Source organism: Grampus griseus (assembly GCF_964374135.1).
Source record: "Grampus griseus genome assembly, chromosome: 7".
Taxonomy (NCBI): domain Eukaryota; kingdom Metazoa; phylum Chordata; class Mammalia; order Artiodactyla; family Delphinidae; genus Grampus; species Grampus griseus.
The window spans coordinates 39,066,381-39,093,396 of record NC_139001.1 but is presented as its reverse complement, the minus strand read 5'-3'; the positions used below and the strand labels follow the sequence as shown (position 1 = coordinate 39,093,396).

The 27,016-nt window shown below is 35.5% G+C and overlaps 1 protein-coding gene across 1 annotated transcript in view; it reads right to left on the bottom strand.

The window, feature by feature from the left end:
* DNAH7 (dynein axonemal heavy chain 7) overlaps nt 1–27,016 on the bottom strand; it is a gene marked incomplete at both ends in the record, with an annotated part of 244,845 nt that overhangs the window by 65,520 nt on the left and 152,309 nt on the right. Inside the window, 6 exons of the mRNA XM_082658909.1 lie at nt 2,934–3,088; nt 12,976–13,139; nt 17,902–18,087; nt 20,508–20,688; nt 22,269–22,615; nt 24,566–24,896. Coding sequence (XP_082515035.1) covers nt 2,934–3,088; nt 12,976–13,139; nt 17,902–18,087; nt 20,508–20,688; nt 22,269–22,615; nt 24,566–24,896 — 1,364 coding nt within the window. The remainder of the gene's footprint in view (nt 1–2,933; nt 3,089–12,975; nt 13,140–17,901; nt 18,088–20,507; nt 20,689–22,268; nt 22,616–24,565; nt 24,897–27,016) is intronic.

The following is a 27,016-nucleotide window of genomic DNA, read 5'->3' as shown; positions in this document are numbered from 1 at the left end:
AGAGATCAGAAGCCACTGTCCTGGAATAAGTCAAAATCTAAGGAGAACTTTTTAAATGGAAGAGTCTTTAACTGCTTATGTTTTAAAACTGTAACAGTAGCTGATCCTTTTACTTGAAGATTAAATATAAAAATAGTTACAAAATCTGCCATCTGTTTCTCTCTCTATCATAGATTTAAAACTTTTCACTTCTCTCTGATGATTAATGTTAGAAGGCATTGTGAATTATCATTATCCATTTTTAAAGTTATTTCATTCCAAAAAGTAGGTTAAAGCAACTGTGAGTGACACAGTAAACAATGAACAAAGGCAGAAGACTTGGGGACTAGTTTTAAGACTCCCCTTAACTAGAGATACAGTCTTAGTTAAGCCACGTAACTAACATTCTCTGTCACCCTACCTTATTAATAAAATGTAGTGGTTATTAGAATTACTATTGGATTTCAGATTTTTATGGCCACAAGTCCAAGTAAGAAATACATTTTAAATCTTTATCAACCACACACATATGCATAAAACTTCTAAAATTTCATGAAGTAATGCTTACCTTTACTCCATGCTATGCAGCTTTATATGTTCTATTCCACTGCGTTTCATTTAAAAATGCTGGTCACGACCCATTATGTGGGTTCTCTCTCCCACAGTTGTGACCCATAGTTTGAAAAACACTGGACAGATTGTATGGCCCTTTCCTCTCTAAAATGATGCAGTACTAACATCAATATATGTGACTGTGATCACACAGATCTTCAAAATGTCAAGCACATGGTAGATGCTCAATTATTACTTGTTTTTACTGTGTCAAGGAAATTCTTTGAATATTTAAGTTAAATTAAGTAATTTTAATTGAAGTATTTAAGGTGCCAATCCCTTCAAGAAATTTTCCCTTACATAGAACAGTATGGAGGTTCCTTAAAAAACTAAATATAGAACTACCATACCAACAGCAATCCCACTCCTGGGCATATATCTGGAAAAATCATGTTTCGAAAAGGTATATGCACCCCAGTGTTCATTGCAGCACTATTTATAATAGCCAAGACATGGAAGCGACCTAAATGTCTATCAACAGAGGAAGAGATAAAGATGATGTGGTACATATATAAAATAGAATATTACTCAGCCATAAAAAAGAATGAAATAATGCCATTTGCAGCAATATGGATACCTAGAGATTATCATATTAAGTGAAGTAAGTCAGACAGAGAAAGACAAATATCATATCACTTATACATGTAATCTAACAAAATATGATACAAATGAACTTTTTTACAAAACAGAAACAGACTCACAGACATACAAAACAACCTTCTGGTTACCAAAGGGGAAATGTGAGGGGAAGTGATAAATTTGGAGATTGGGATTAATATATACACACTACTATATATAAAAGAGATAACTAACTGTAGCACAGGGAACTCTACTCAATATTCTGTAATAACCTATATGGGAAGAGAATCAAAAAAAGAATGGATGTATATATATATGTATAACTGATTCACTTTGCTGTACACCTGACACTAACACAACATTGTAAATCAACTATATGTCAATAAAAATTAAAAGAAAAATCTTCCCTGATTGCTCTAAATATTCATAGCTCACATCTGTGTCTTTCTTATTATACAAAATAATTATGTATGATTCTAATATAATTAAGAGATAATATACATAAACCACACAGTAAATCCCCAAACAAAAAATATAAATTGAGCTTATCAGACACTGTCGTAAGTACCCAAATTACAGTAACTCATTTCTTCCTCACACTATATGGTCAAAGTATAAATGGGGAAACAGAGTCTCAGAAAGGTCACTGCAACCAAGTACTAAGTAACAGAGGCAGGTACTCTGATTCCAGAAGTGCACAGTGGTCCTAAGAAGGGTTAGTTCTATTTTTATAACAGTTACATATATTGTCTGATCCTGCCCATTTAACAAGCAAGACATTTGATAGTAGAGAGCAGTTTGTCCCTTTTTTTGGTAACTCCATATCATTATACTATACTCCAAGAACACCAGTTGGATGAATGAAATACTATTTGTGTGTCTGTGTGTCCATATATATAAACACAACATTTTGTAGGTAGACATAGTTTTTTTCATTTCATGCTCACCCAAACCAAGCCTAAAATTGTAATTAATATTTTAAAGGCTAACTCATTATTAATATGCAAAAATAAACTGTCTGTAAGTCTATTTGGTATATCTCTTTTGATTCTTCCACGTAACACTCATTCTATTAGCAACTGGGATTTGCCAAACTTGTCCTGGGGCTAAATATATTGTCCTTTCATAATGTTGGCAATTTACTTGGTTAAGTAAATAGTCAAAATTTGATAGGTAACATGAATTTAAAATGTGACTAATAAGCCCAACATACTTAAATCATAAGCATTTTGGTTTTTGTTTTGACAAATGTGACCTGTGCATAGAGCTTCACTGAAAAATTCTCATCATGTTCTTAATCTCTCCATTGTAAATGGCAGGTAATAGCCACGTAAAATGTGCACTCACTTCTCTGCCACTTTTGTAGGATAAGTCGAGAGAAGAACAAAGAGATAGTTGGACTAATATTGTGTTAAAATACTTTTGGCATATCAAGTGGCCCTTTTAATTGCAGAAGTGGAGCTATAATGAGAACTAAAGAATGGCAAACAACAGACAAAAATTAAAACAGCTAAATTAGAAGATGTATCCCAACTGAATCTTGAGACAAAGACAGCATCCTAACCTGTTAGAACTATAATCTCTAAAGTTCTCACTTGATTCATTGCCAATAAATAACGAAAGATATTAACAAAGTAATCATTTAAGATGAGTCTGACACAAATATCTTCAAAAGAAAAAAAAAAAAAGCCCTACATCATTTTGGGTTAATTGTGCCCTCTCCAGGCAATTCTGTAATGTATGCTTGTTATTCAAGTACATACCAGGGGTGCCAAACTGGATGCAATTTTCCAGAGTCCTGGCATAGTCAGGGTCACTTAATTTAATTAGGTGAAGACTATTGGTTTTTTCCATGTTCTTGATCCATTTATTAGCCTGACCTTGAGGATCTATCATCAGAGGCCACCTTCTTGCGTTCCTGAAAGGGAAAGAAAGACAATGCTGGTCAAGCCATGATCTGTCTCTCTGCTATTTAAGAGGCATGCATCACTTTCTTACAGTTTAAACTTTATAGTATTATTTTACTTTTTAGCTTGTTTTGAGAAACTGTGTTCTTGAAGCAGAAACATTTAAACTGAGAAGGCTACTAGAACGGCAACTACAAAAGCCATCTGGCAAACTTAACACAAGTTCTTTTACTCCTTTAGAAAATTACAGTTCTCTAAATGTTAAATTATATTTTTGAAAATGTTTGCTGCTCTTGCTAATTAAGTCACAATGATAACCATCAAGAGTACTAGAAATCAGGAAACTCCAATTCTTCACTAGGCCCTGCCATTAATTAATTCTGTGACCTTGGGCAAGCCACTTCATTTCCTCAACTTCTGTCTGCTGTCATTTCCACAAGAGGGAAAGAGAAAGGATGGAGACATCACATCTCTATTTGAAATCTAGACCATTAAAGATATAGTGGTCTAAAATAACGGTGAGAAGCAAAATTTTATATCATCTAATCTTCATAATAGCCATCGATCCTTAAGTGTTAACACAATTGTTGACCCAGTAATTGTTTCAAATAGCTGTATATTTAATGTCACATATGCAGTTCACTACATACTTGCCTAGAGTTTGCGAGCTTCTTATGAACAGAAATATATTCTATGAAAGTCAGGGTTTTTGCAGTATGAGAGAGCTCATACTTATTGCTTTATTCTCACTCCCATCTCCCTTTTAGGATAAGAACAAGAACAGTGAACCACCACAAGGCGCCCAGTTTACTGCCCAGGGAGTTGTTGGGTCACAAAGAGTTAACCAGTATCTGCCATCACGACATGGTATCCAACCACAGAGCTTTCTATCTGCTGTGAAATGTAATCAGCATTAAGATCACTGTTCTTTTCCTTCCTCTCAGAAGTTTCAGTAAACACAAGTCATAATTTTGGCCAGTTTCCTAAAGATACTGTCATACTCTTCCAAAAGTGAGCACAGCAAATTCATGCCGAGCATCAGAAGAACAGGAGGAGAAAATAAAAGGTGACTGGGGCAAAAAAAAAAAAAAAAAAGCTGGGGATGAATCAGGATAATCTATTCGATTCCATCTCATTACAACACAAATTTAGTATTTCATCGGATCATTTGTCCCACATGAAAGGAACCACCGTCCTCCAATATAAGCATTACATAATGTATTAGTGAGCTTGGGCTGCCATAACAAACCACCACAGACTGTCAAACAGCAGAAATTTGTCTTCTAACAATTCTGGAGGCTGGAAGTTCAATATCAAGGTGCTGGCAGAGGTCTCCCTCCTTGGCTTGCGGACAACACAGCCCTCTTGTGCCCTCAAGTGGCCTTTGCTCTGTACGTAGATCCCTAGTGTCTCTTCCTTTTCTTACAAGGACACCAGTCCTACTGGATGAGGGCTCTACCCTTATGACCTCATTTAATCTTAATTACCTCCTTGAGGCCCTGTCTCCAGATATAATCACACAGTGGGTTATATCTTCAACATATGATTTTGTAGGGGGTGGGGGGACAGAATTCATTTTATAATATTAATTATATTTAGGAAGAAATGAGACTAAAAGAGTAGATGCAAACAACTAATAAAAAGGGAACCATATCCATAAGAAACTAAAGGGAGTAAGAGGGAAATGAGAAGCAAAACTTATATGTAAAAGTTTCATTCTGTTACATTTTGGAAATATTTTTAAGGTTGGAGGATTATGTGAGCTTTAGACAGCATTTATGCTTTCCTAAAGAAACTGAAACGACTCACTCTTCTTTCTGTTGCTTCCACAATTTTTTTAGCCACAATACCCCTGTTCATGCTGTTTCTTTGTCCAAAATGCACTTCTTCCCCATCCTTTCATGTTCAAGTACTACTCACATTTCAAGTTCAATTCAAATCTATGCAGTTAACAAAGCCTGTCTTGATCTCTTTTCTCACTGAACTTCTTTAGCCATTCATCTATATTATATTTATGGTACTTTCATATAATGATAATATTCTATTACGGTAATTCTATAATTTATTAGCTGCATCACCCAACTAAATTGTATATTCTTTGAGGGACAGGTCCATGCTGATTCTTCTTTTTCCTCTTTTCCTAGATCAAATAAAGCTTGCATATGACGATCCACTGAAGTGGGAACAGCAAAAAGAACATCTGACAAACACCATACAAGTTAACTCATTCTAAAAATGGATATTTTATAAGAGATTATCCCCGCATAGAGAAGACTGGTCCAAAGAACACCATCTCAAAATTAGAGGAAAGGACTTCTGGTGTTGACCAAACTGGGTAAAATCCACTATAGCCTACCTTTGTCACTGATTACAATGAAAACTTTAGGATAAAATACAAAAATCAACTACTTGCAGATTCTAAAAAGTAAGTAATAAGAAGTGAATGGGAAAAAAGTTACAACTTGAGTAATGACCAATAAGCAGGTGGTGACTTTGTTGTGTGTGTGCGCATGTGTGTTTTCTCCTTATATTCTGGCTTTGGTCTGAGAACAGGCCTAATGGGGGGAACTGTGCAGCAGGCACAGGTAGCAAAAACTCAAAGTAGAAGATGGAGAAGATGATCATGTGTGAGCCAGAGAGTGGGGGTGGGGGGAATCTCTCTGTTCTCTCTTCTGTCCCTACCCCCAGGTCAACCCAGCCAGAACTATATTACCATGGCAGAGCAGTGGTAATTCAGTCACCTAAAACACTGAGTGAAAATCCATCTCTCTGTATAGAAGAGCTGGGAAAAGGGGCCTCTGTTGTGCATAGAGTCTGAGGGGTGTCATAATCTGCTCAGGCTGCTATAATAGGATTCAGTCCAAAATTACTTGATATACAAAGAACCAGAATGTGACTAATTCTTAAAGAAAAAGTAAGATGTTAGATTTACTAGAAAAATACCTTTAAGCAGTTATTATAACAACTCTTTATTTGGTAACAGTGAATATTTTTTGAAATAAATGGAAAGAGAGGTGTTATCAACAGAGAAATAGAAAGTTTAACAAGAACCAAATGAAAATTTTAGAACTGAAAAATATGATACCTGAAATAAAAACTTTACTGTAAGGACTCAACAACAGAAAGGAGACAACAGAGGAAACAATCAGTGAACTTGATGACCCATGAAAAAAATAATCCAATTTGAATAAAGAGAAAAAAAGATTGGAAAAAAAAAAGAACAGGGTCTCAAAGACCTGTGAGAAAATATTAAAAGGTTTAACATTCATGTCACTGGGGCCCAGAAAGAAGGAGAAAGAGATTGGTGTAGAAAAGATATTTGAAAAAATAGTTGAAACTTTCCCAAATTCAGTGAAACACATAAATTTACAGTTTCACAAAACTCAATCCTTAAAAAGGAGAAACCAAAAAAACAAAAAAACCCCACCCACACCCAACCTCATTATAATCAAACTGCTGAAAACCAAAGAAAAAAATTTTTTTTTTTTTTTTTTTTTTTTTTTTGCAGGCCTCTCACTGCTGTGGCCTCTCCCATTGCGGAGCACAGGCTTCGGACGCGCGGGCTCAGCGGCCATGGCTCACGGGTCCAGCTGCTCCGCGGCATGTGGGATCTTCCCGGACCGGGCACGAACCCATGTCCCCTGCATTGGCAGGCGGACTCTTAACCACTGCGCCACCAGGAAAACCCAGAAAAAATATTTTGAAAAAATATTTTTAAAAAAGCAGCAGACAAAAACGATATATTACATTTGGATGAAAATTATTCAAAAGACTGCAGATTTTACATCAGAAATCATGGAGCCAGAACAGAGTAGAAATGTCAACCCAGAATTCTACGTCCACCAAACAAATCCTTCAAGAATAAAGGCAAAATAAAAAGTATTCTCAAATGAAGGAAACTAGAAAATTATTTGCCAGCAAATCTGCTCTAAACAGATGCTAAAGTTCTTCACCCTTAAGGGAAATGATGCCACAGTGAACTTTAGAAATAAAAGAAGATCAAAAAATGATAAATATAATAGGCTATTTCCCCCCTCTTAAGTTCTTTAAAGCATACATAAATACTAAGACAAAATATTAACATTGTGTGTCTGGGGGGCAGAGTTTCAATGTATGCAGACATAATATATATGACTATGATAATATAATCAGAGGAGGGTATAGGGGACTTGCATGGTTACAAGTCTTCTACATTTTAACTGAAGTGGTAAACTATCTCTAGGTAGATTGTGAAAAATTGTACTAAAAAATAATCCAAAGTATTATAGTAAAAAATAGATAAATTGAGCTTCCCTGGTGGCGCAGTGGTTGAGAGTCCGCCTGCCGATGCAGGGGACACGGGTTCGTGCCCCGGGTCGGTGAAGGTCCCACATGCCGCGAAGCGGCTGGGCCCGTGAGCCATGGCCGCTGAGCCTGCGCGTCCGGAGCCTGTGCTCCGCAGCGGGAGAGGCCACAACAGTGAGAGACCCGCGTACCGCAAAAAAAAAAAAAAAAAGATAAATTAAAGTGTGATACTAAAAATGGTGGATTATTCAAATAATCTAAAAGAATAAGAAATGAGGAACAGGGCAACAAAAACCAAATGTAAAAACAGAAAAATAATAAAATGTCAGATCTAATTTCAATGATATCAACCATATCAAGTATAAAGTTGTCTAAATTTACCAATTGAAGGAGAGAGATCGTCAGACTAGAAAAATACAAGGTCAAACTGTATGCTATCCACAAGGTACCCACTTCAAATATAACAACATATTTATATTAAAAGTAAAATGATGGTAAAAGATACCAGGCAAACACTAACCAAAAGAAAGCTGGACTGGTTATAGTAATATCAGAAAAAAGGAGGTTGCAGAACAAGAAAAATTATCAGGGATAAAGAGGGATAATACATAATGATAAAAGGGTCAGTTCATCAATAATACACGGCAATCTTAAATGCGTATGCATCCAACAAGTGAGCTCCAAAATACAGGAAGTTAAAACTGATAGAAATGAAGAAACAAGTAGATGGAATATTAGCAACGATATGGAAGATATGAACAACACTCTCAAACAACTTAACTTGGCATTTAAAGAAGTCTCCATCCCATAATATGTCAATTGCACAGGGAACATTCACATAGACCATATTTATGCCATAAAACAAATTGTAATAAATTTAAAGCACCTGGAATCAGATAATGTATGCTCTCTGAACGTAATGGAATTAAGTTAAAAATTAAAAAACAAATAACAAAAAGAAATCTTAAAAATTCTCAAGTATTTGGAAATCAAACAATACATTTTTAAAATAACCTATGGTTCAAAAAAGAAAAAGTCTCAAGAGAAACCAGAAAATATTTTAAAGGAAATGAAAGTAAAAATACACCATATCAAAATTTGTGCTATGCAGCTAAAGCAGTACTTAATGGAAAATACGTAGCATTAAAATGCATAGATTAGAAAAGAAAAAAAATCTAAAATCAGTAACTTAAGCTTCCCTCTTATATCAGAAAAAGAAGAGCAATTTAGGTCAAAAGCAAGCAAAAGAAAAGAAACAGTTAATATTAAATGAGAAATCAATGAAATTGAAAATCAACCAACCAAACAAAACAAAAACAAAAAAAAATAAAAAAGGAAAAAAGCAATAAAAGGCTTGTTCTTAGATAGGATCTACAAAATTTATCAAACTCTAGCTAAACAAAGAAGGTACAAATTACCAATATAAGGAATGATAAAGAAAATTATCACAGACCCTGCAGACATTAATAGGATGTTAAGGGAATGCTACAAACAACCCTATGCCCATAAATTTGGCAACTTAGTTGAAATGGACCAATTTCTTGAAAGACATAAACTACCAAAACTCACTTGAGAATAAATAGATAACTTGAATGTCCTATAAGTATTTTAAAATTGAATTTATAGATAAGATCTTCCAACAAAGATCAAAGAAGATCTAAATAAATGGAGAGATATACTGTGTTCATGGATTAGAAGACTTACTAAGTTGTCAATTCTTCCCAAATTTTGATCTATAGATTCTGCAGTCCTTATCGAAATCTCAGCAGAATCTTCTGTGGATATTCTAAAATTTATATTGAGAAGTAAAAACTAGACAAAACAATTTTGAAAAAGAAGAAAAAAGTTGGAAGAGAGATACTGTTCAATATCCAGTTAACAACTGCATCAAATTAATTTTCTTCAAACAACACCCTCAAGATAACATCTTTTTGATTCAAAAAGAGGACAATGTTGTGGCTTCAGTCTACAATGTTTGCTTTTGAAGATCATAGCTCCCATAGTTTCTCAAGTGGCAACTGAATTATTATAGCACCCAGCACTCCAAGTTTTGATAGTGTTTGTTCTTTTGCTATTGTTTAGAGAGGATAAATATTGGGTGCTCTTCTGTATTTTTGAAAAATACAGACTTCTAACATGATAATACATGTTCACTGTAGTCTGCATGGAAGGATGGAATTTGGATATATAGCAGTGGAGCATTTCAAAGAGTTGTGGTATTTTCCTCTTTACACACACACACACACACACACATGCACACACAATTAGATAAAAACAGACAAAGAAAGGTGGGTGTTCCTCTCAGTTATTACTGTTGCTGAAATAAACCTGATTTATCTAACTCCTATAAAAATGAAAACTTAAAACATTTTTTAAAAGCAGAGTTATATTAGATATAGGTCTGATCTACTTACCAAGTTGTTAAACAATCCCAATACTTTCCCTGTGAAATGTTTAGATAGAATCCAATTACATTTAATGTTATCACTAGCCCTTGAAATTCTGATTAGCTAAGGAAACATCAAGTGTCAGTAGCTCCAAAAGTTAATTATGTTCTAACTTGTCCAAATTTTACATATTCTTCCAGTTCCCTAAATTACTGACTCTTCCCTCAGCTGAGATAGTATGTGAAAAGCATTTAGCACAGGCTCAGGTCCTTAGTAAGTGCTCCATATTAGGTATTATCATTATCAAGCAAGTATCTCTGGGGAAGGAAGAACACACTAGCAAATAAGTACGATACTTATTTGATACTTCAAAATGATCACCTTAACCTATTTACTGAAACCTCTCAGTATAAGATTACCAAAATCATTGAAAAAAAGCCAAGAATGAAAAATGTTAATATTTCCTACTTAGTAAGGTTGCTACCATAACTTCTTGCTAATGCTTCAACACTTCTACAAACAAATAGCAAACATTTAGGGGTTATGCCTCATTAAAACCATTTTCTACCTCAATCTCTCCTGAAATGGAAGTTTGTCTTGAAAAAGATCACTGAAAGATATGGAATCTTAAAAGCAGAAATATTCATCAACAGTTCCAGCATTATTGAAATATGACTGGACCCAAAAGAAAGGGTGCATTTATTTGCTAGAATATAAGAAGTATATCAGCCTCCGCTGGATAAATGGAGTTATAGGAATACATTATAGATGTCCTCCTAGGTAGAACAAAAGTATATAAATTGCAAATCAAAACAATAAAGACATAACTACTACTATGTGGGACATGACCAAGTATATTCACAATTGTTTGGGAAGATCAAAGCTTTTATTTCTGAGAGGGAAACAATAGCAACAACAACAACAACAACAAAATTGGACTATTATTTTAGCTGAAGTTAATTGGTCCAGCTGGACAAAAGTAAAAGGTGGACTTTTTTTCTATTGAAATTTTTAAAATAAAATTTTATTATCATTAATTATTATTATTTGTACAATATTATATTTTGACTTCTACAGCACGCCCACCACCGAAGGTTTAGTTTCCATTCATTACCAGATCTTTGATCCCCTTTACCCATTTCAGCCTCCCCCCACACCCCCATCCCCTCCCCTCTGGTAAGTACTACTCTGCTCTCTGTATCTACATGTTTGCTTTGTTTTGTTTTGTTTATTATTTATCTATCTATTTAATATTTCACATTGGAGTGAAAGCATACAGTATTTGTCTTTTTCCATCTGACTTATTTCACTTAGCATAACACCCTCAAGGTCCATCCATGTTGTTACGAGTGGCAAGATTTCATCTTTTTTATGGCTGAGTAGTATTTCATCTCACATATACACCACATCTTTAGCCCTTCATCTGTTGAGAGACATTTGGGTTACTTCCATATTGTTGGATAGTATAAATAATGCTGTGATGAACATAGGGATGCACATATCTTTTCTAATTAGTGTTTTTGTTTTCTTCAGATAAATACCCAGAAGTGGAATGGCTGGATCATATGGTAGTACTCTTCTTACTTTTTTGAGGAATCTCCATACTGTTCTCCATAGTGGCTGTACCAATGTACATTCCCATCAACAATATATAAGGCTTCCAAAAGATAGACTTCTAAACATTCAGAAACCTCCCATATTGTCAACGTCCAATGTGTATTCTCACATTAAACGTCTACGCAAACTGTTTGCCACCTACTTGTTAAGTATTTAAAAAACGAACTAGGTGCCATCCTAAACTTCTTAAAAGGTACTTAAACATCTGTTTTAGTTGCAAACTAATGCACATATTTATCACTTATCTAGATTCTATAATTTTTCTTCTGGATTAATGTAGATTATCAGAGCAAGAGTACCCAGTGCTTAATTTTAGTCCACCAAAGAAAAGCTTGATAATCTCGTCTCCAAATCAACAAAGTAATTAAATGTAAGTTTAGTTCCTGGGAAAGTTTGTTTTTCTGAGTATGATTTGCTTGATTGAAAAATGAGAACTGTGTGACACAGCTTTTCTTTTTTACCTTGGTTATCACAAAGCTGTGAGCTTAATTCAGGACCCAACTGCAAGGATTAGCTTGTCTCAAGTACCTAAGAGTAACTACCTCTTTAATAACCCTAGGTGGTCTTATCAGATTTTATCCTATTTTATGTTATATTCAAACTGCACATGCTTCAAATCCTTTTAGAATAGTTCAGTAAATAAATGCTATAGAAATCCATATGGCAGGATCATTTGCTGAGCAGTAAAGAAATTTGTTCACCAGAATTTTAATTTGTAGAATAATTTTCATAAATGTTACAAACAAAAAATTTAATAATATGGCTTTTACACATAGTGTTTAATTCTATTTTTAAAAATTTACATGCCTCAACCATTTTTACTTTAAGTACCATCATATCAATTACTTTTTCAGTAGTAAAGTAACAACTACTCAAAATAGTGATGTAACACAGAACTGAACGTTTCCTGATGGTTTCCCTGTGCTATTTCTAACATGCTAAAACCTCCAAAAAGATTGGTCCAGTGATAGAAGGCCCATAGTAATGTGACCTTGAAAATAACACAATCAATGATCATCCTCACACTAGGACAGAGTGAAGTCCTTGGCTTCTAGGAGGCAATACCTTGAGGAAAGGTAAGGCTGGATGAGCCTCCAGTATCCTCCCGGCCCAATCTCCATGGGATTTATCTACTAACCAGGAGATTCCAGGAACAGCACCACTCTTTTAAAAGCCCCAATCAGCCCAGGACCCAGAAATGTATCCATATCATTTAAGGTGGTCGCACACCCAGCAGGGAATAAGACATCACCGACACAAACCTATCCCTGCATGTTTCACTAACCTATAATAACAAAACCCTGTGTTTTATGGGAATAAAAAATTTGGACTTCACTTACTTATGGCAGGGTTTTGCTCTATTTGCTAAAAATAGATTAAAAATTAAGCAAAAGTCATCTGGGGTTTTTAGTTTGTTTACTACTGTCTCCAATGCTCAACTACTCTGACATTAATTGGAGAAGCAAGTGATTATCCATATTTAATTTAGCTAATTAGTTAAGTAATACATTTTTCAATACTATAAAAGTTTACTAGCTGTGTTAAAAAGGTACACAGATAAATAAATCCACTGACTGATAGAGATCATTTGTGAGAAATATTTTCCTTACGTTATGATGATCCCGTTATCAATAGAAAATGAGTCAGAAGGTAATCCAGCAATATTCCAGGCTCGAATTGTCACTGCTTCTCCCAGAATACTCATAAGGGAATAATCATCTGAGCAGGGGATACCTCTTCCTTTGCACAAATTTGTCCACTCCTTGATCTGGTTCTTTAAGACATACACAGAAAGATATAAAAATGAGGTTGGAGGTTACCAAATGGATACCTTGTAAACTCCTCAACTACGCTCTGAGTCTACAAAGCATCGTTGAAACTCTACCTCAAAAATGATTTGTGTTCATCATATTTTTCAAAATAAAATCATAATTTAGAAGCTCTACTATGTATTCAAATGAAAAATATATATAATGTTAAGATAAAATTTAGATAGATCACTTACTAGTGAAATCAGAACTTTGTATCTGGAAAAAATAATTGCCAATTATGATTCCAAAGCTTCTGTTGACAAAATACATGGAGATCACCATGTTTTTCTACACATTTTCTTTAAATTATAAATATCAGCACACCTTACTACAATATTGTGGTATAAAAGTAAATCCAATTTGAACCAGTAGGGGACACAGAAAACATTTGTGTCTGGCTCTCACATGTCCTGGGGGAAGGACCAGAGCAGGGTTATTAGGCACCAGTAAGGATCAGGGCACATACTGGAGTTTTGGATACCCCATCTGGGGCACAGTTTGCTAGGATGCTCAGGAACCAGAAGCATACTTCAAGCTTAGGTTCACACTCAGAAAATCAGAAATCAAGGTCCAAATTGAGGTTATAGATCAAAGGGTTCATAAACAGTGAAAGACGTGACTGGAGAGAAAATAGGTTAGAAAAGGGCAAGGAGAAGGTGGATATATGTGGTGTTGATACCAGTCCGTGGGCAAATGAGGATGCCGTGTGTACCAAGTGGAGCTAGCTGAGAGGGCATGGTGGGTACTACCGTCTCCCTCGGGTTCCTGCTGAGTAGGTTGGACCAACATTCCCTTCGGTTTGCACATGAAAGGCTATGACAGTTTGGGGACAGCTGATGATTTTCATGACCTTGATTAGCCTGTTATTCTGTAGAATGCCCCACAGCTGGGTCTGTGTGGTATTCTGTCATGAGTCAATTTAGGTTATGCACCTTTGGCAGGAATATCACAGAAACGATACTGTGTTCTTCTCATTGCATCTCATCAGTGGCACATGATTTCAAACTGTCCATTCATAGATGACATTTTTATTTTGATTAAGGCATTGTCTGCCAGGCTTCTGTCTCATAATTATATGATCTTAGGTATGATTAAAGCTTCCTTGGATGGTGGGCCATAACACAAAGACACTGCTATAGATGAGAGGCAGAACTCTTTGTTACTTACAGCTCCAAATGAGAGAAATTGATACACAGCCTCCTGATACACAGGAGGCTGCACCTGGACACGGAGTAACAGCAAGGAACTGTAGGGGGCAGTTTATAAACATCAAGCAGAGTGGGGTGGAGTTAGCTAGGTTTCCAGGGCTTCCTGATGACTGGGTCCTTAGAATAGTTCCACAGGTACCGGGAAGAAGGGGCCGTCCTTGGGTGTTAGGTATATGGGGGCCTCTGGAAGTTGGATATGTGCCTATTGTAACCCAGGACTATTAGAGCCTGAAAAGGGAAATGGTTGGCGTGAGGGCTTAGCAAACTGCCCACAGAAGGGAATTCAGAGCTGTTAACCATGATTCAAAACTGAGTTAAGACAGCACACTCACGAGTACTTAATGACCATCATCTGGGTTTTTACTTGCTTTGGTTGTTGGCACCAGGACAGATGGCATGGCTATGTAGGGTGGAGGAGAAGGCAGCGTTTCCAGTTTGATTCTGGCTCCTAGTACACAGTTCCTATGGGCATGTTTTTGATTTTTCGTTGGCCTGAAGACTTTTGTGGGGAGGTCTGAAGGTTTTCTCAGATACAGCTTGATGCTGGTATGGGCATCGTAGCCAGTGATACGGGGAAGAAGTAGGGAAAATGAAAGCCATAGTTGCTGTGGAATGCTATCTATAGTTGACAGGTGTAGTATGTTATCACAGATGAACTGGCTTAGAAATTTAAGCGGCCAATTACACATCTGTAAGGGTGTAGCAGCAGAGCATAAGTGAAATGAACATGAGGGCCTCTGAACAAGCATCTCAAAATACAAGCCAAGGATCTTGGCTGGTAATCAGGCGGTAAGATAGTTGGTGGAAATGGAAAACTGACCACTAAGGGTGCCATCTTGGTGAAAGTAACTACCGCCACCAAAGCAGTTTGACTTTGATTATTGGTAGGAAAAGGTCCCTCAGAAAGTTCAAAGTAATTCAACTCCAGGGCTTGTATGTCCTTACAGCTTTGTAGGATTTTGTTTTGGAGATAGGCGTGGGCATTACGATCGAATACTGTGGGCCCAGTTATGCTAGGAGAATGGAAATTTTCTACATTTTATTATGAGGAGTGCCAGAAACTCTACAAAGGGGTTGATGAATAATTGACAACTACTCAGACTCAAGCTTAGAGGGGGGGGATCTAGCTACTTACTGCAGGCTCTTGGTATCCAGAGACTTTGATGTTAGGAAAAAACCAAGATTGTTTTAAAGCCTTTTTGTCTTACTTGGGTTTCCCAGTAGCAGACTCTGACATGAAGATTTATCTGAAATGATTTATTAAGGAAGGGATACTAGGAGAAGCAGTATAACGACCAGGAAAAAGCCAGTAAAAGGTGAGAGATCAGCCAAAGTACTGCACAGGTGGTTACACCTTATTCCTACAGGGGGTGTAAGTTATTCCTTGCATATGTTCCAACCAGAGGAAGGGAGACAGACCTTCAGGCTCTCACCTCTGTCAGTCTTTCACTGAGGCCAGCCTCAGAGGGCAGTAAATTCCCAGCCAATTTTAGCTCTCTAAGCACTGCGCAAAGTGAGTTCTAAGAACCCAAGGGAAGTCTGCCAAAAAAGCCACAGGTGCTGGTTGTTGGACGTGAACGCACAGGAAACCAGGTGGGGATCTGGGCAGAGCACTGAAGTTGCCACTATTACCCTTGTGCTTAGAATCGAATGGGAAACTTGATGGGGCGTAAACTGCCAGCTGCCCTGACCCAGGAGAAATAGATAAAAGAGACGATTACAGAGCAGGATTCAGAGAATGAATTCAAAGGAAGGAACAATGACGTTAGAGATTAGTTAAGTAAAAGCCTAGGTTGCTACAGTAAAGCAAGGAAGGGATAAAATTGCCTTCAAGTCTTCTTAGATGGGACGGGATAAGGTGTCCTCCTGAATCAGGGGTGGGGACAGTGCACAGAAGTTCACAGAAGGAGTTATGAGCTTTGCTTGGAGCTTGTGTCTAGTTTAGTGTTGCTTTGCTTCTGTCCATAAATTTCAAGGTCTCAGTTCAAGCCTCAATGCTTCCTTGAAGCATTTGTGTAGTGGTCTAACTGGCAGCCCCCATTCTGGTGGAAGCAGCTGACTGGGGAGTCAAGCAAGATGCAGTGCTTTGGAAGGAGTCGTCAGAGAGGGCTGGGTTGGGAGGAGTGGCCCTGGCTGGTGACTTCCAGCATGGCACTGGAATGCTCAACAGGAGCCAGTGCAGACACCCGGGGGTATGTTGGGAACCAACAGAGGAGTGTAGGAGGCTCTGCAGGTACCACTTCCATCCTTCCAAGTTGACACAGAAGAGTAGAAAGAGGGCTAAATTAGGATTCAGGTGACAACAAGTCTCATTTCTGCTCTGTCATTAACCAGCTGTGTGGTTCTGAGCAGTTTTCTTAATCTTCATAAGCCTCAGTCTCTGAAAATGTCGAGCAAACAAGTCTATGACTAGGTAAATAGTGTCATGTTAAAAGTTAATTATCTGAACTACAAGATGTCGATGCCATAACTGCAGACAGTCATTCAGACACAAATGAAGACAGAAAGCTAAGAAGAATATGAAAGTCATGCATCAGGACAAGGGCTACCAGAACCAAAAGATAAAGACAGAAGCATGATCAATGTGAGCATTTTAAACTAGTTTGGTTAAAAGCAAACAAGCAAATCAAAACAGTGGCCACCAAGAATCAACCCTACTTCAGCGAAAGCCCTGAATTCAAGTGAAGCTCAACTGAGACCACGGGCAAAGCGAATGCTTTGTAAAACTTGATAAAGCCACACACAGAAGTGGGTTTTCATTTACTCTTTCTCTCCTCCGTTGACACCAGAAGCTATTGGCAAATGTTTCAAATTTCTCTCTTCTCTTTATTTTCACTGCCTTCTTCTCCTTTTAATTTTTCTAAATCTCTCCTCCTGCTTTGACAGGGCCATGTCCTGAGTTGTACTCCTAGAGAGAGCTGAAAAATGTGCTGGGTGTCATTGAGAAAGGGACTGAACAGTGGAACAAAAAAGCTGGGATAAGAAGTAGGGGTTAGGAGTTGGATCAAGGAGGCAGAATCCGTCAAAGGGGTGGGAATTCGAAGCAGGGAACCTGGTATTTATTTTCTTAGGAAAGAAGCCACTTATCAATTGGGTTTTAGGTAAGTTTGTCTTTTCCTCCCATAAAGTTTCAGTTTCTCAAGTCATTTGGAAATGATTTATTATTGAGATTCACAGAGAGTAGTTGACTAAACACCCCCCAGCTCCCCAAAATATCCTGATACGTTTATACTTGTTTAAGAACTGAAATTTTATCATTAGAGCCTACCATTTCACATTACGTTCTAAAGTAGATCTTTTTGTTTCTAAAACAATTAGAAGAGTATTTGATATAGCACTTTTTTGGCTACCAAGCTAATTTATTGAATAATTAAAATACACAACTAGAAATCACTTGAAAACATTTTTCTCCCTCGTATTTACCAAAAAATCCAAACAAACAAAAAACCCCAAGATTAATGTTGATTGTAATGGGAGGGTCAGGAAGAGACCCTAGAGGTCGATGAGTACTCCCTACCTGTCGATAGTTAGATGTAAAGGCTCCGAGGTAAGCGACGACCCCTGAGGAAATGAGGATGTCCCCTGTCAGGTTGATGTACAGCTGCCCCAGCTCCAGAGCTGTTTGGCTCCAGCGAGTTTTCTCACCCCCAAGGCCTCCGATCAACTTTTCAGCTCGTTCTAGCTTTTTGCTACACAGGTCAACCTCAAAAATAAAAGTAAACTTTTATCAACATCTACAAGGAGAATAAGTTAAAAAATTATTTAAATTTCTGCAAGATTTTACCCTCAGGGATAAATTTTTACATTACAAACACGCCTGGAATTAATTTTTTTTAACTCTCTAAAAGAAAAATGTGCAATATCTAACTATGAAGATCGGCAAGTCCATGACCTTTTAGAACATTTTTCATAATAAAGTGTGTACTTTAATATAATTTGTGAAATTTGTAACAGATATTTATCATATAATGCAAAGAATAGCTCTATTAAAGGAAATGAGCTACCGTATGAGACACTGAAAGTTAATTAAGTAATAAAGGACATCCTCTTGCAAATATAGATGTTTCCCCTCCATTTTAATAATCTAAATGCATTTTATTTTAAATATTCTATGAACGTTTTCCCCTCATTTAACTTGTGGTTGATTTAATGATAATTTTAAAGGTTAAATGTTTAAAAGTTTTAATAATTTATGCTTACTTACAAAGCACAATTTTCAAGTTGTTAAATTGTGTCAACCTACTCAGACACTTGCAATTAACCTTAAATTAGGACATCAATCAATAGTTGACAGCCTACTTTGTGCAGAAGACTGTCAACCAAGTTTGATTATACATAATTAAGCAATGTTATTTTAAAAAAGAGGAAGGGTAATTATGAATATGGCAAACTTTGGGAAAAGCTATTTCAACCCATGCAATAGCAATATTCCAACAGAATACCTGAATTATTTTGATTAATTTTAAGTGACTTAGCATCATTATTCTTAGAAGATGACAAGATTAAGTAAAGGTTATCTTAAAGTTCAAAATGAAATAATTTACATGAACAGAGGAAGTAAATAATTGATAAAAGCAGAGACATTTAGATCATTTTGGAATAAGAATTTGTCTTATACTTTTTCTTATGCTATTAATATTTATATTAAATAAATGCTTTTAGATTAAAAGATATAAAATACTGTATCAGTTTATCTAAAGATAGGTTTAAAAAAAGCAGAAGGTATGTAATTGGTAATATTTTTGATACTTCCTAAATAAAAACCTTTCTCTCTTAATTTTCCCTCCTTTAATATCTTTTGCTTCCTAGTTTCTTTCTTCACCCATTCTTCTTTCAACAGTATTAAAATGTTGAATCAGGTCTTGGACTATAATAAAGTTGCCATCAGAAGCCACCAAGTAAAAATATTTTAGCCAAAATTTCTCTTCCAAAAGTAGATTTTTAATACACATATATGCATGCATTCAATCTACATTACCATAATTTTCCAACATTTTATTATGAAAAGTTATTTCAAACATACAACACAGTTGAAAAATGTTTACAGTGAGCAACCACATACCCATTTTTTAGTTATATTATTTAAACTAAAACTGATCACTTGGAACCCATGCCTAATAATAGGTCACATTTTTAAGATTAGCACCATGTTACATATTGCACAAATACAGAATTTGTGCACATATCCTACAGAAAGAAGCAGTCTAGTACAATGAGAAACAGCATAGCTATTAGAGTCAGATTGCCTGGGTTTGGATCTCAGCTTAGAAGCTGCACTGACCATGAGTAAGTTGCTTAACTTTTCTGTGCTTCAGTTATTACAAAATGGTTCAAAAAGATTACCTCCCTCAGAAAGCTTTTGTGAGAATCAATGAGATAATATACATTGCTCTCAGAACAACAGTGCCTTGCATATAAGCACGCAATAAATGTTAACTGTTATAAAATGTTTTGACTTTTTTCTGGAACATAATCAGACTCTAGCAATTAATTTTTGCAAATGGTATCACTATCTAAGAGCAATGATTTTAGTCTTAAAAACATTTTCAGTGGACACACTATGGTTCTGGGTATTGAGTTCTAATCTCAGCTCTGCCATTCACTCTTTTTTTTAAAAAAATAATTTTTATTGGAGTATAGTTGATTAACAATGTTGTGTTAGTTTCAGGTGTACAGCAAAGAAAATCAGTTATTAACTCTTATATAACCTAAGTCACTTAACATTTTGGTTCTCCATTTTCTCACTTATAATGAAGAATGATTTAAATAATCTAGCTCAATATTCTAGTAATCTACAACAGAGCTTATTGACAATTTTCTTCTTTTTGTGGGGTAAAGAGCCAGAAGGTAAATATTTTAGGCTCTGTGGACCAAGAAGCAAGAATGAGGATATTATATAGGTACTTATATAATCATTTAATATATAATCATTTAAAAATGTCAAAACCATTATTAGCTTGTGGGCTGTACAAAAACTGACAATGGTGGACTTGGCCTGTGGTCCACTGTTTGCCAACCACTGACCAGGAAGAAAACAGGATTGCTGTGTTTGTGCCAGCATGAACATCATTTTTATTTAGAATAATTGAGGATTTGCCCATATTTGTCTGTATTATCCTATACCTGGTTTTCCAAGTCAGCCTTCTTTTGTTTATTTAGTTCGAGTGTGTCCTGAAGCTTGGCCAGCTTGTCCTGAACTTCCCGAAGCACTGACTGCTTCTTTCTGAGACCATCCATGGCAATTTTAAGCTCCCCTTCAGCTGCAGCCAGTTTTATCTTTTTGGGAGCTACTATTTTTGCCACTCTGCCAAAAGTAAAATTGGAAAATTAAATACATGTTTAATATTCTAGTGTACTTTCTGTCACTGAATTTACTTTTCTAATATCCTTACTATAACTCAAAACACATCTTCATGTATAACCTATACTGATTTCTATATTTTATATTTCATTTAGGAATCAGTCAAATCTGATCTCAGCACATAAAACATGACTATTAAAATAGATATCAAATACACATGATGTTTTCAAATAAGTAATTTTTTTACCCAAAATAAAATATTCAGTTGTCACCAATGTCAATTTCGGTGATTTTGGAAAAGGAGAATAAGTATATACATGTAAAATAGAGCAGTGTTTGTGGAAACTAGCCTAATTCGTTAAGGCTTAATTATGATGAGAAGAAGGGTATTTTATTCACATCATTTTACTCTTTCATTTTTAAAAATTTTTTATTATTTTAAATAATTAAATGGGTTAATCTAACTATTTTATTTTCATCTCAAAATAGTTAAAATGATTTTCTGTGTGTCCACCCACTTCCTCAGTTCCCCAACTCTTTTTTTTTCTCTTCCAGTTTTATTAAATACATCTAAGAATGACACTCCTGTCTTTATATTGTACTTTTCTCAAATTTCAGAATATATCCCTAACTAAAACCAGCTATCTTATAAATATGTATGTTGGTAATAAAAGAGATTATTAGGAAAAAGGATGGATCTAAATTCTCTTTTATCTGGAAAATGAAATTAAGTCATGTTATATTTCTAAATAAATGATAAAACATTAAATTAAAATTTATCATTAACATAATATATCATGGTCCAAAATATACACAGCCTGTAATATATATGTACAATGATTCAAACTGTTTATGAGTTTGAAAGACATCCAGTAATAGTTCCTGTTTTGAAGAAATAACCAAAATTTTTTACTGTTTTGTATATAAGTATTTCTCATACAATCATCAAAAAAGGCTGTTTGTCTAAACAAAGAATAAATGTTAAGAGTGGTTTTCAAAGTGTGGTCCAAGACATGTCCCCTCCCCTTCAGGGACTCCAAGAGGTCCTCCTTGTGCAACTAAACATCTGTGTGAGGCTGCATTTTCCTCATATACTTCAATCAAAACAATATATCCCACAACAGATTGAATGAAGAAGCAGATCTGAGAGTCCAGCTGTCTTGTAAAGCACACAGTAAAGAGATGTGCAAAAATATGAAACACCACCACTTTTCTCACAACTGTTTTTGAAAATGTGGATAAAAAAAAGTTACTTATGTAAACATGTGGAGTTTTTTATTGCTATTTAAAAATGAATATTTTTAAAAATTCTCAGTTTTAATTTCTAATATGGTAGATAAAAAAGGTTTTGGGGTCTGCAATAATTTTTAAGAATATAAAGGGTTCCTGAGTCCAAAAAGTTGAAGTATCATTGTATTATACTATTTAGTTGGTATAGTCTTGCCTCCAGTAAATATGTCATATAACAGGCATTAGACAGGATTTTCTGAGGACCCTCTCACCTATGTAGCTCTTTATATTATTTAAATGGCCAAACCTGAAAATAAAACACACCAGTTCATTTTCTTTTTGTTAGTACTTACTTGTCATACGAATCCATTGCTATGACCCATTTGCACAGACCTTCGGCTGCTGTGGAAGCATTTCTAATCTTTTCTGGAACAAAATCTGGATTTGGAATATAATTTTTTCTTATGATGTTCATGTAAGCTGGAGGAATATTGTCCTTGTCATATTCATGAAGTGACTGTAGAAATCGAATGTCACCAAGAAGTCTTTTGGCGGGACCCCAGAAATCCTCAATTTTTTTCCCTGAACCCGTTGGGTCAGGGATTTTGTCAGCTTTAATGCCTTTCAAGATGCATACAGCTTCCATAACAAGCTTGACACCAGCGGGAGGACTCTTCATGGATTTTATCACTGTAATGTCCTTGAAATAATAACATGCTATTATTAAAAAAGAATTGTTTACATATGACTTGTAATCGGTTCCTATTTTCAAACTAAGCCATAAGATAGAAACTCACCGTTCATTGGGTAGAAATGATGAAAGTGATAGAATTGTGTCAAGAAGTGTTGAGAAGTTTATCCCAAAGGAAAAGTTACAGACAAAAAAGAGTAACGGGAAGATACCCTATATGAGATTACTTATGACATGAAATCTACTTCAAAGACACAAGAAAGAGAGTTTTGGCTGTCACAAAGTAAGAGTTTTGTTGCTTCTGAAAAGCTATAAATGTCATAGATGCAAACAGAAAAACACAGAGAAATTATACATATGAGTGTCTCCTATAAACCAACTATATATAGTTAGCTCTTATAAACATTTTCCTTTATATTCCTCTATATCTTTTTCATATGTATACGCTATAAACCAGTGTATATGCTGTATTTTAACCAATGGAATCATAGTATACTTAACATACACGCTGTTTTAAAATCTGTTCTATTTCGATCACAATACATAGCGAACATCCACTCATGCTAGTAAACACATCATTTTTAATGGCTGCATAGATAGCCTTCCAATGCATAGATAAGAACCATAATTCTAATACCCTATTTGTGCCTTTTTCTCTTTTTTACTATTACAATTGCCATATTGAATTAAAGTCTTAATGTCTTTTATTGTTTTAAAGCTTTTGACAAATACTGACAAACTGCCCTCCAGAAAGCAGAAGGGTGCCTGCTGCTTTACTACATACACTCTTAGCAACACTGGTAGGCATTCTGACAGGCCAAAGAAATTTTATTTTGATCTGTATTTCTTTAAATACAAATAAGGAATGATATGTTTATTGACACTTTGTATTCATATGTTTATTGACTATTTGTATTTCCTCCTTTGTGAATTAGTACTTCTTTATACCATTTACTATCTTATCTTAGAGCTTGTTATTGATTTATAAGAGCTTTTCACATAGAAGCATATTAATATCTTGTTTACCATACAGTTGAAAAGTTTTTCCTCAGCGTTTCTAAAGTTCTGTCCATGGTGTTTATATCAAACAAAATGTGTTGGTTTTTAGGTACTAAAATTCAGTACTTTAAAAAATTTTTATTATTTATGAAAAATACAAAAGAGAGCATATACATTATGAACAATATTGCTTACGGTTTTTTTGTTCCTGATTTCTTATACCAAAGAAATCCTAGGTTTTAGTTTACATTCCAAGATTATTAACATCTGACCTACATTTTCAACCATTTTTATAGTAATATAACTATTTATATTTAAATTTCAATCTGAAATCTATTTTGGTGTAAGGTGTGACGAAAGGATCTAACACTTTCTCCCTTACCTCATCTAAAAGTTTTGCCAAGATTCCCAACACTATTTATTTTTTAAAACTCATCTTTATCTTTCTTAATTGAAATGTTCACTTTCACACCTTAATTTTTAATGAATTTCAAAGCTTAGACATGCTATTATAAAATATAACATTATAAGCCATATTATGTATCACAAAAAACAACTGACAAACATTGACATAACACTTTATCATATATACTGTAAGGTATATTCCAATTACAAGTGTCTAAATATGAAATAGGTGCACATAGCATCAAAATAGGTACTTGGGTCTTATACACCTGTTGATTAAAGTTGCTCTGCAAAGTTCCTGAAATAACAGTTGTTGTACGGTTGTTTAGAACATTTGGAAGCTTGCTTCTTTTTCAAAATTGTCTTAGTTATGCATGTACATTTCTTTTTTTCCAGGTGAATGAGGGAATCTTTTTCCCAATTTGAAAATGATTTCAATTGCATTAAATGTGGAGACTAATTTGGAAAAACAGACTAGATTGTAGCACACAATATTAAGTACTTTCTTAAGCTATGATGATGCGTCTCCCAGCAAGCCTGTGGCTGTGCTCTTACCTGTGCAGTGAGAGTGTCAAGGGCAGCTAGAGCTGACTCTAATACGGGCAAGGCCCCTGCCAGGTCAGCATCACATTCATCTTTGATGGCTTTGGCAGCCATAGCTTGTTCATTTGCTATTGTTTCATCAGCTTTCACTATTTTTTCAGTTTTGGCAACTTCTACAGACTCCCTCTCAATGATTATCATCATTTCATCAACCTCTTTGCTAGCAACTTTTAATTGAGGTTGTAGAGCCTCTAACTCGAATTGCATTGTGGCTACTTGAGATGCAGCAGAATCCAGTTTATCCAAACCCACTTCGTACCTCTTTTTCATTTTCATTACTTCACTGAAAGCAAAGATAAAACAAGGTTAGCTGTCAGGCTCTAGCTCCTCCTTCAAGGAAAAAAATTAAGTGTTCTTGAGCTTTTCAGGCTTTTTCAAGGCATAACTAAAGAAGTGGACCTACTGTATAGCACAGGGAACTATATTCAGTATCTTATAACTAACCTATAATGGAAGAGAATCTGAAAAGTTATAAATATATATAACTGAATCGCTTTGCTTAATACCTGAAACTGACACATTGCAAATCAGGTATACTTCAAGTTAAAAAAAGTGGTTTGAAAGTTTTTCACATATATTAACAATTTTGTGAAAAATATAAACTCTAGAACTTTAGATCGTGTGCAATTAAAAGTAGACAGTATGTCTTGGGAGTTTTTGTATTTCCAGTACCTGACACAATATCTAGGCATATAACAAATTCAAAAGACAAATACACTAAGTATAAGGCAAGGAACCTCCTTATACCGAGATGAATGATGTGCCTCTACAATTAGTCACCTTGGGAAGTTTATTCCAACAACATTATTGTTCCTTAAAATCTTTTTATAATCAGTTATTTTAAATAGACTTCAGTGCCCAAAATATATTATTTTGAATGCTGCCAAATGTGGCATATAATTTTAAGATGTGTTAAGTATCTTGAAATAGGAATTTTTTTATTTAAGATAAAAGTGGCCAATAGAGAATAAAGCTCAACACTTTTTTGGTGCAAAATTATTATAAGGTAATAATAATTGATTCAAAATAATGTAATATATATATATATACCTTTTTTTTTTGGCGGTACGCGGGCCTCTCACTGTTGTGGAGCACAGGCTCCGGACGCGCAGGCTCAGCGGCCATGGCCCACAGGCCTAACCGCTCTGCGGCATGTGGGATATTCCCGGACCGGGGCACGAACTCGTGTCCCCTGCATCGGCAGGCGGACTCTCAACCACTGCACCACCAGGGAAGCCCAAAATAATGTAACATTTTAACATACTTTAAATTTTTATCTGCATTCATATGTGTTCTAGAGATAATTGTACATTATGAGTAGAGAAAACGCTCCTTTATAATTTGTTTCATTTTAAATATTTGAGATGCCATAATGTCTCAAAGTAAAAGGTGACACATTTTAGAAATTCTCTTCAAAACGTTGGTTGGAGTAGGTAACAAACCAACCTGATAATTGTCTAAAGGTGGAAGTGCACTCTTCAACTGAGTGCTTAACTGGCTTGGGCTGGAAAACTGAAAAGGCTGTCATAGGGAAAAAAAAAACATTACAAGTCAGGACATGCTACACCTTTGGCATTTGTGATTCCCTCCGAGCAAAACGTGTTACAGCAATGGGAACTGAGGAGACTGGATAGACGATACCATATTATCTGTGAGTTTGGTTTCAGTGGAACCTTTGTGGAGCAAGCACTGGAAAGGTCTCACTCCTGCCAACATGAAGCAGTTTCAGTGTGGTCGTTCATCCCACATGATGCTTTGCTGGCTAAAACACTGGTTTCTTGGCAGGGAACCTGATAACTTGCTTCAAGTTTACAGTACTACCTGGCTATAAGGAGATCTAAAGACTTTAGCTATTAAAGGAAGAATAACTACAGGGTGGGAATTCTAGTTGAGGTAAAGGAGAACATTTCTAAAAAGAGGAAAGTAGGAAGGCCAACAAGAATGTCTAAAAATGCCTAGAAAACTATTACTTTCAAACTTTCTCTAAGTTTGTATATCATTTTTATAATCTTTCTTCCAGTTAGGATGGCCTTAAATACTGTGAGCATATAATCAAACAGAAAGATGAGTGATACCCCCAAATTAATCAGACTCCCCAAGTGGTTTTGATCTCCCTGGATGGGAAAATATGGGGGGAGAAAAGCAAGATTCCATTAGGTTAAAGATCCTAAGATCTACATGGAAAGAAATAATAAAATGACAGCCAAAGAAATAGTAAAATTCAACTAAGTCGTGTAGCAGCCTTGGGTGGGACTTGCAGATTTCACTAGGTAGATGGGAAAAATACCATTGGTATGATTCAACACGGGGTGTGTGCCATGATGAATAGGAAAGCTATGACACTCCTGCTGTGGAAGGCATTACAAAAGTCACTATAAATACGGCTAAGGAGTTTCCCAGCAG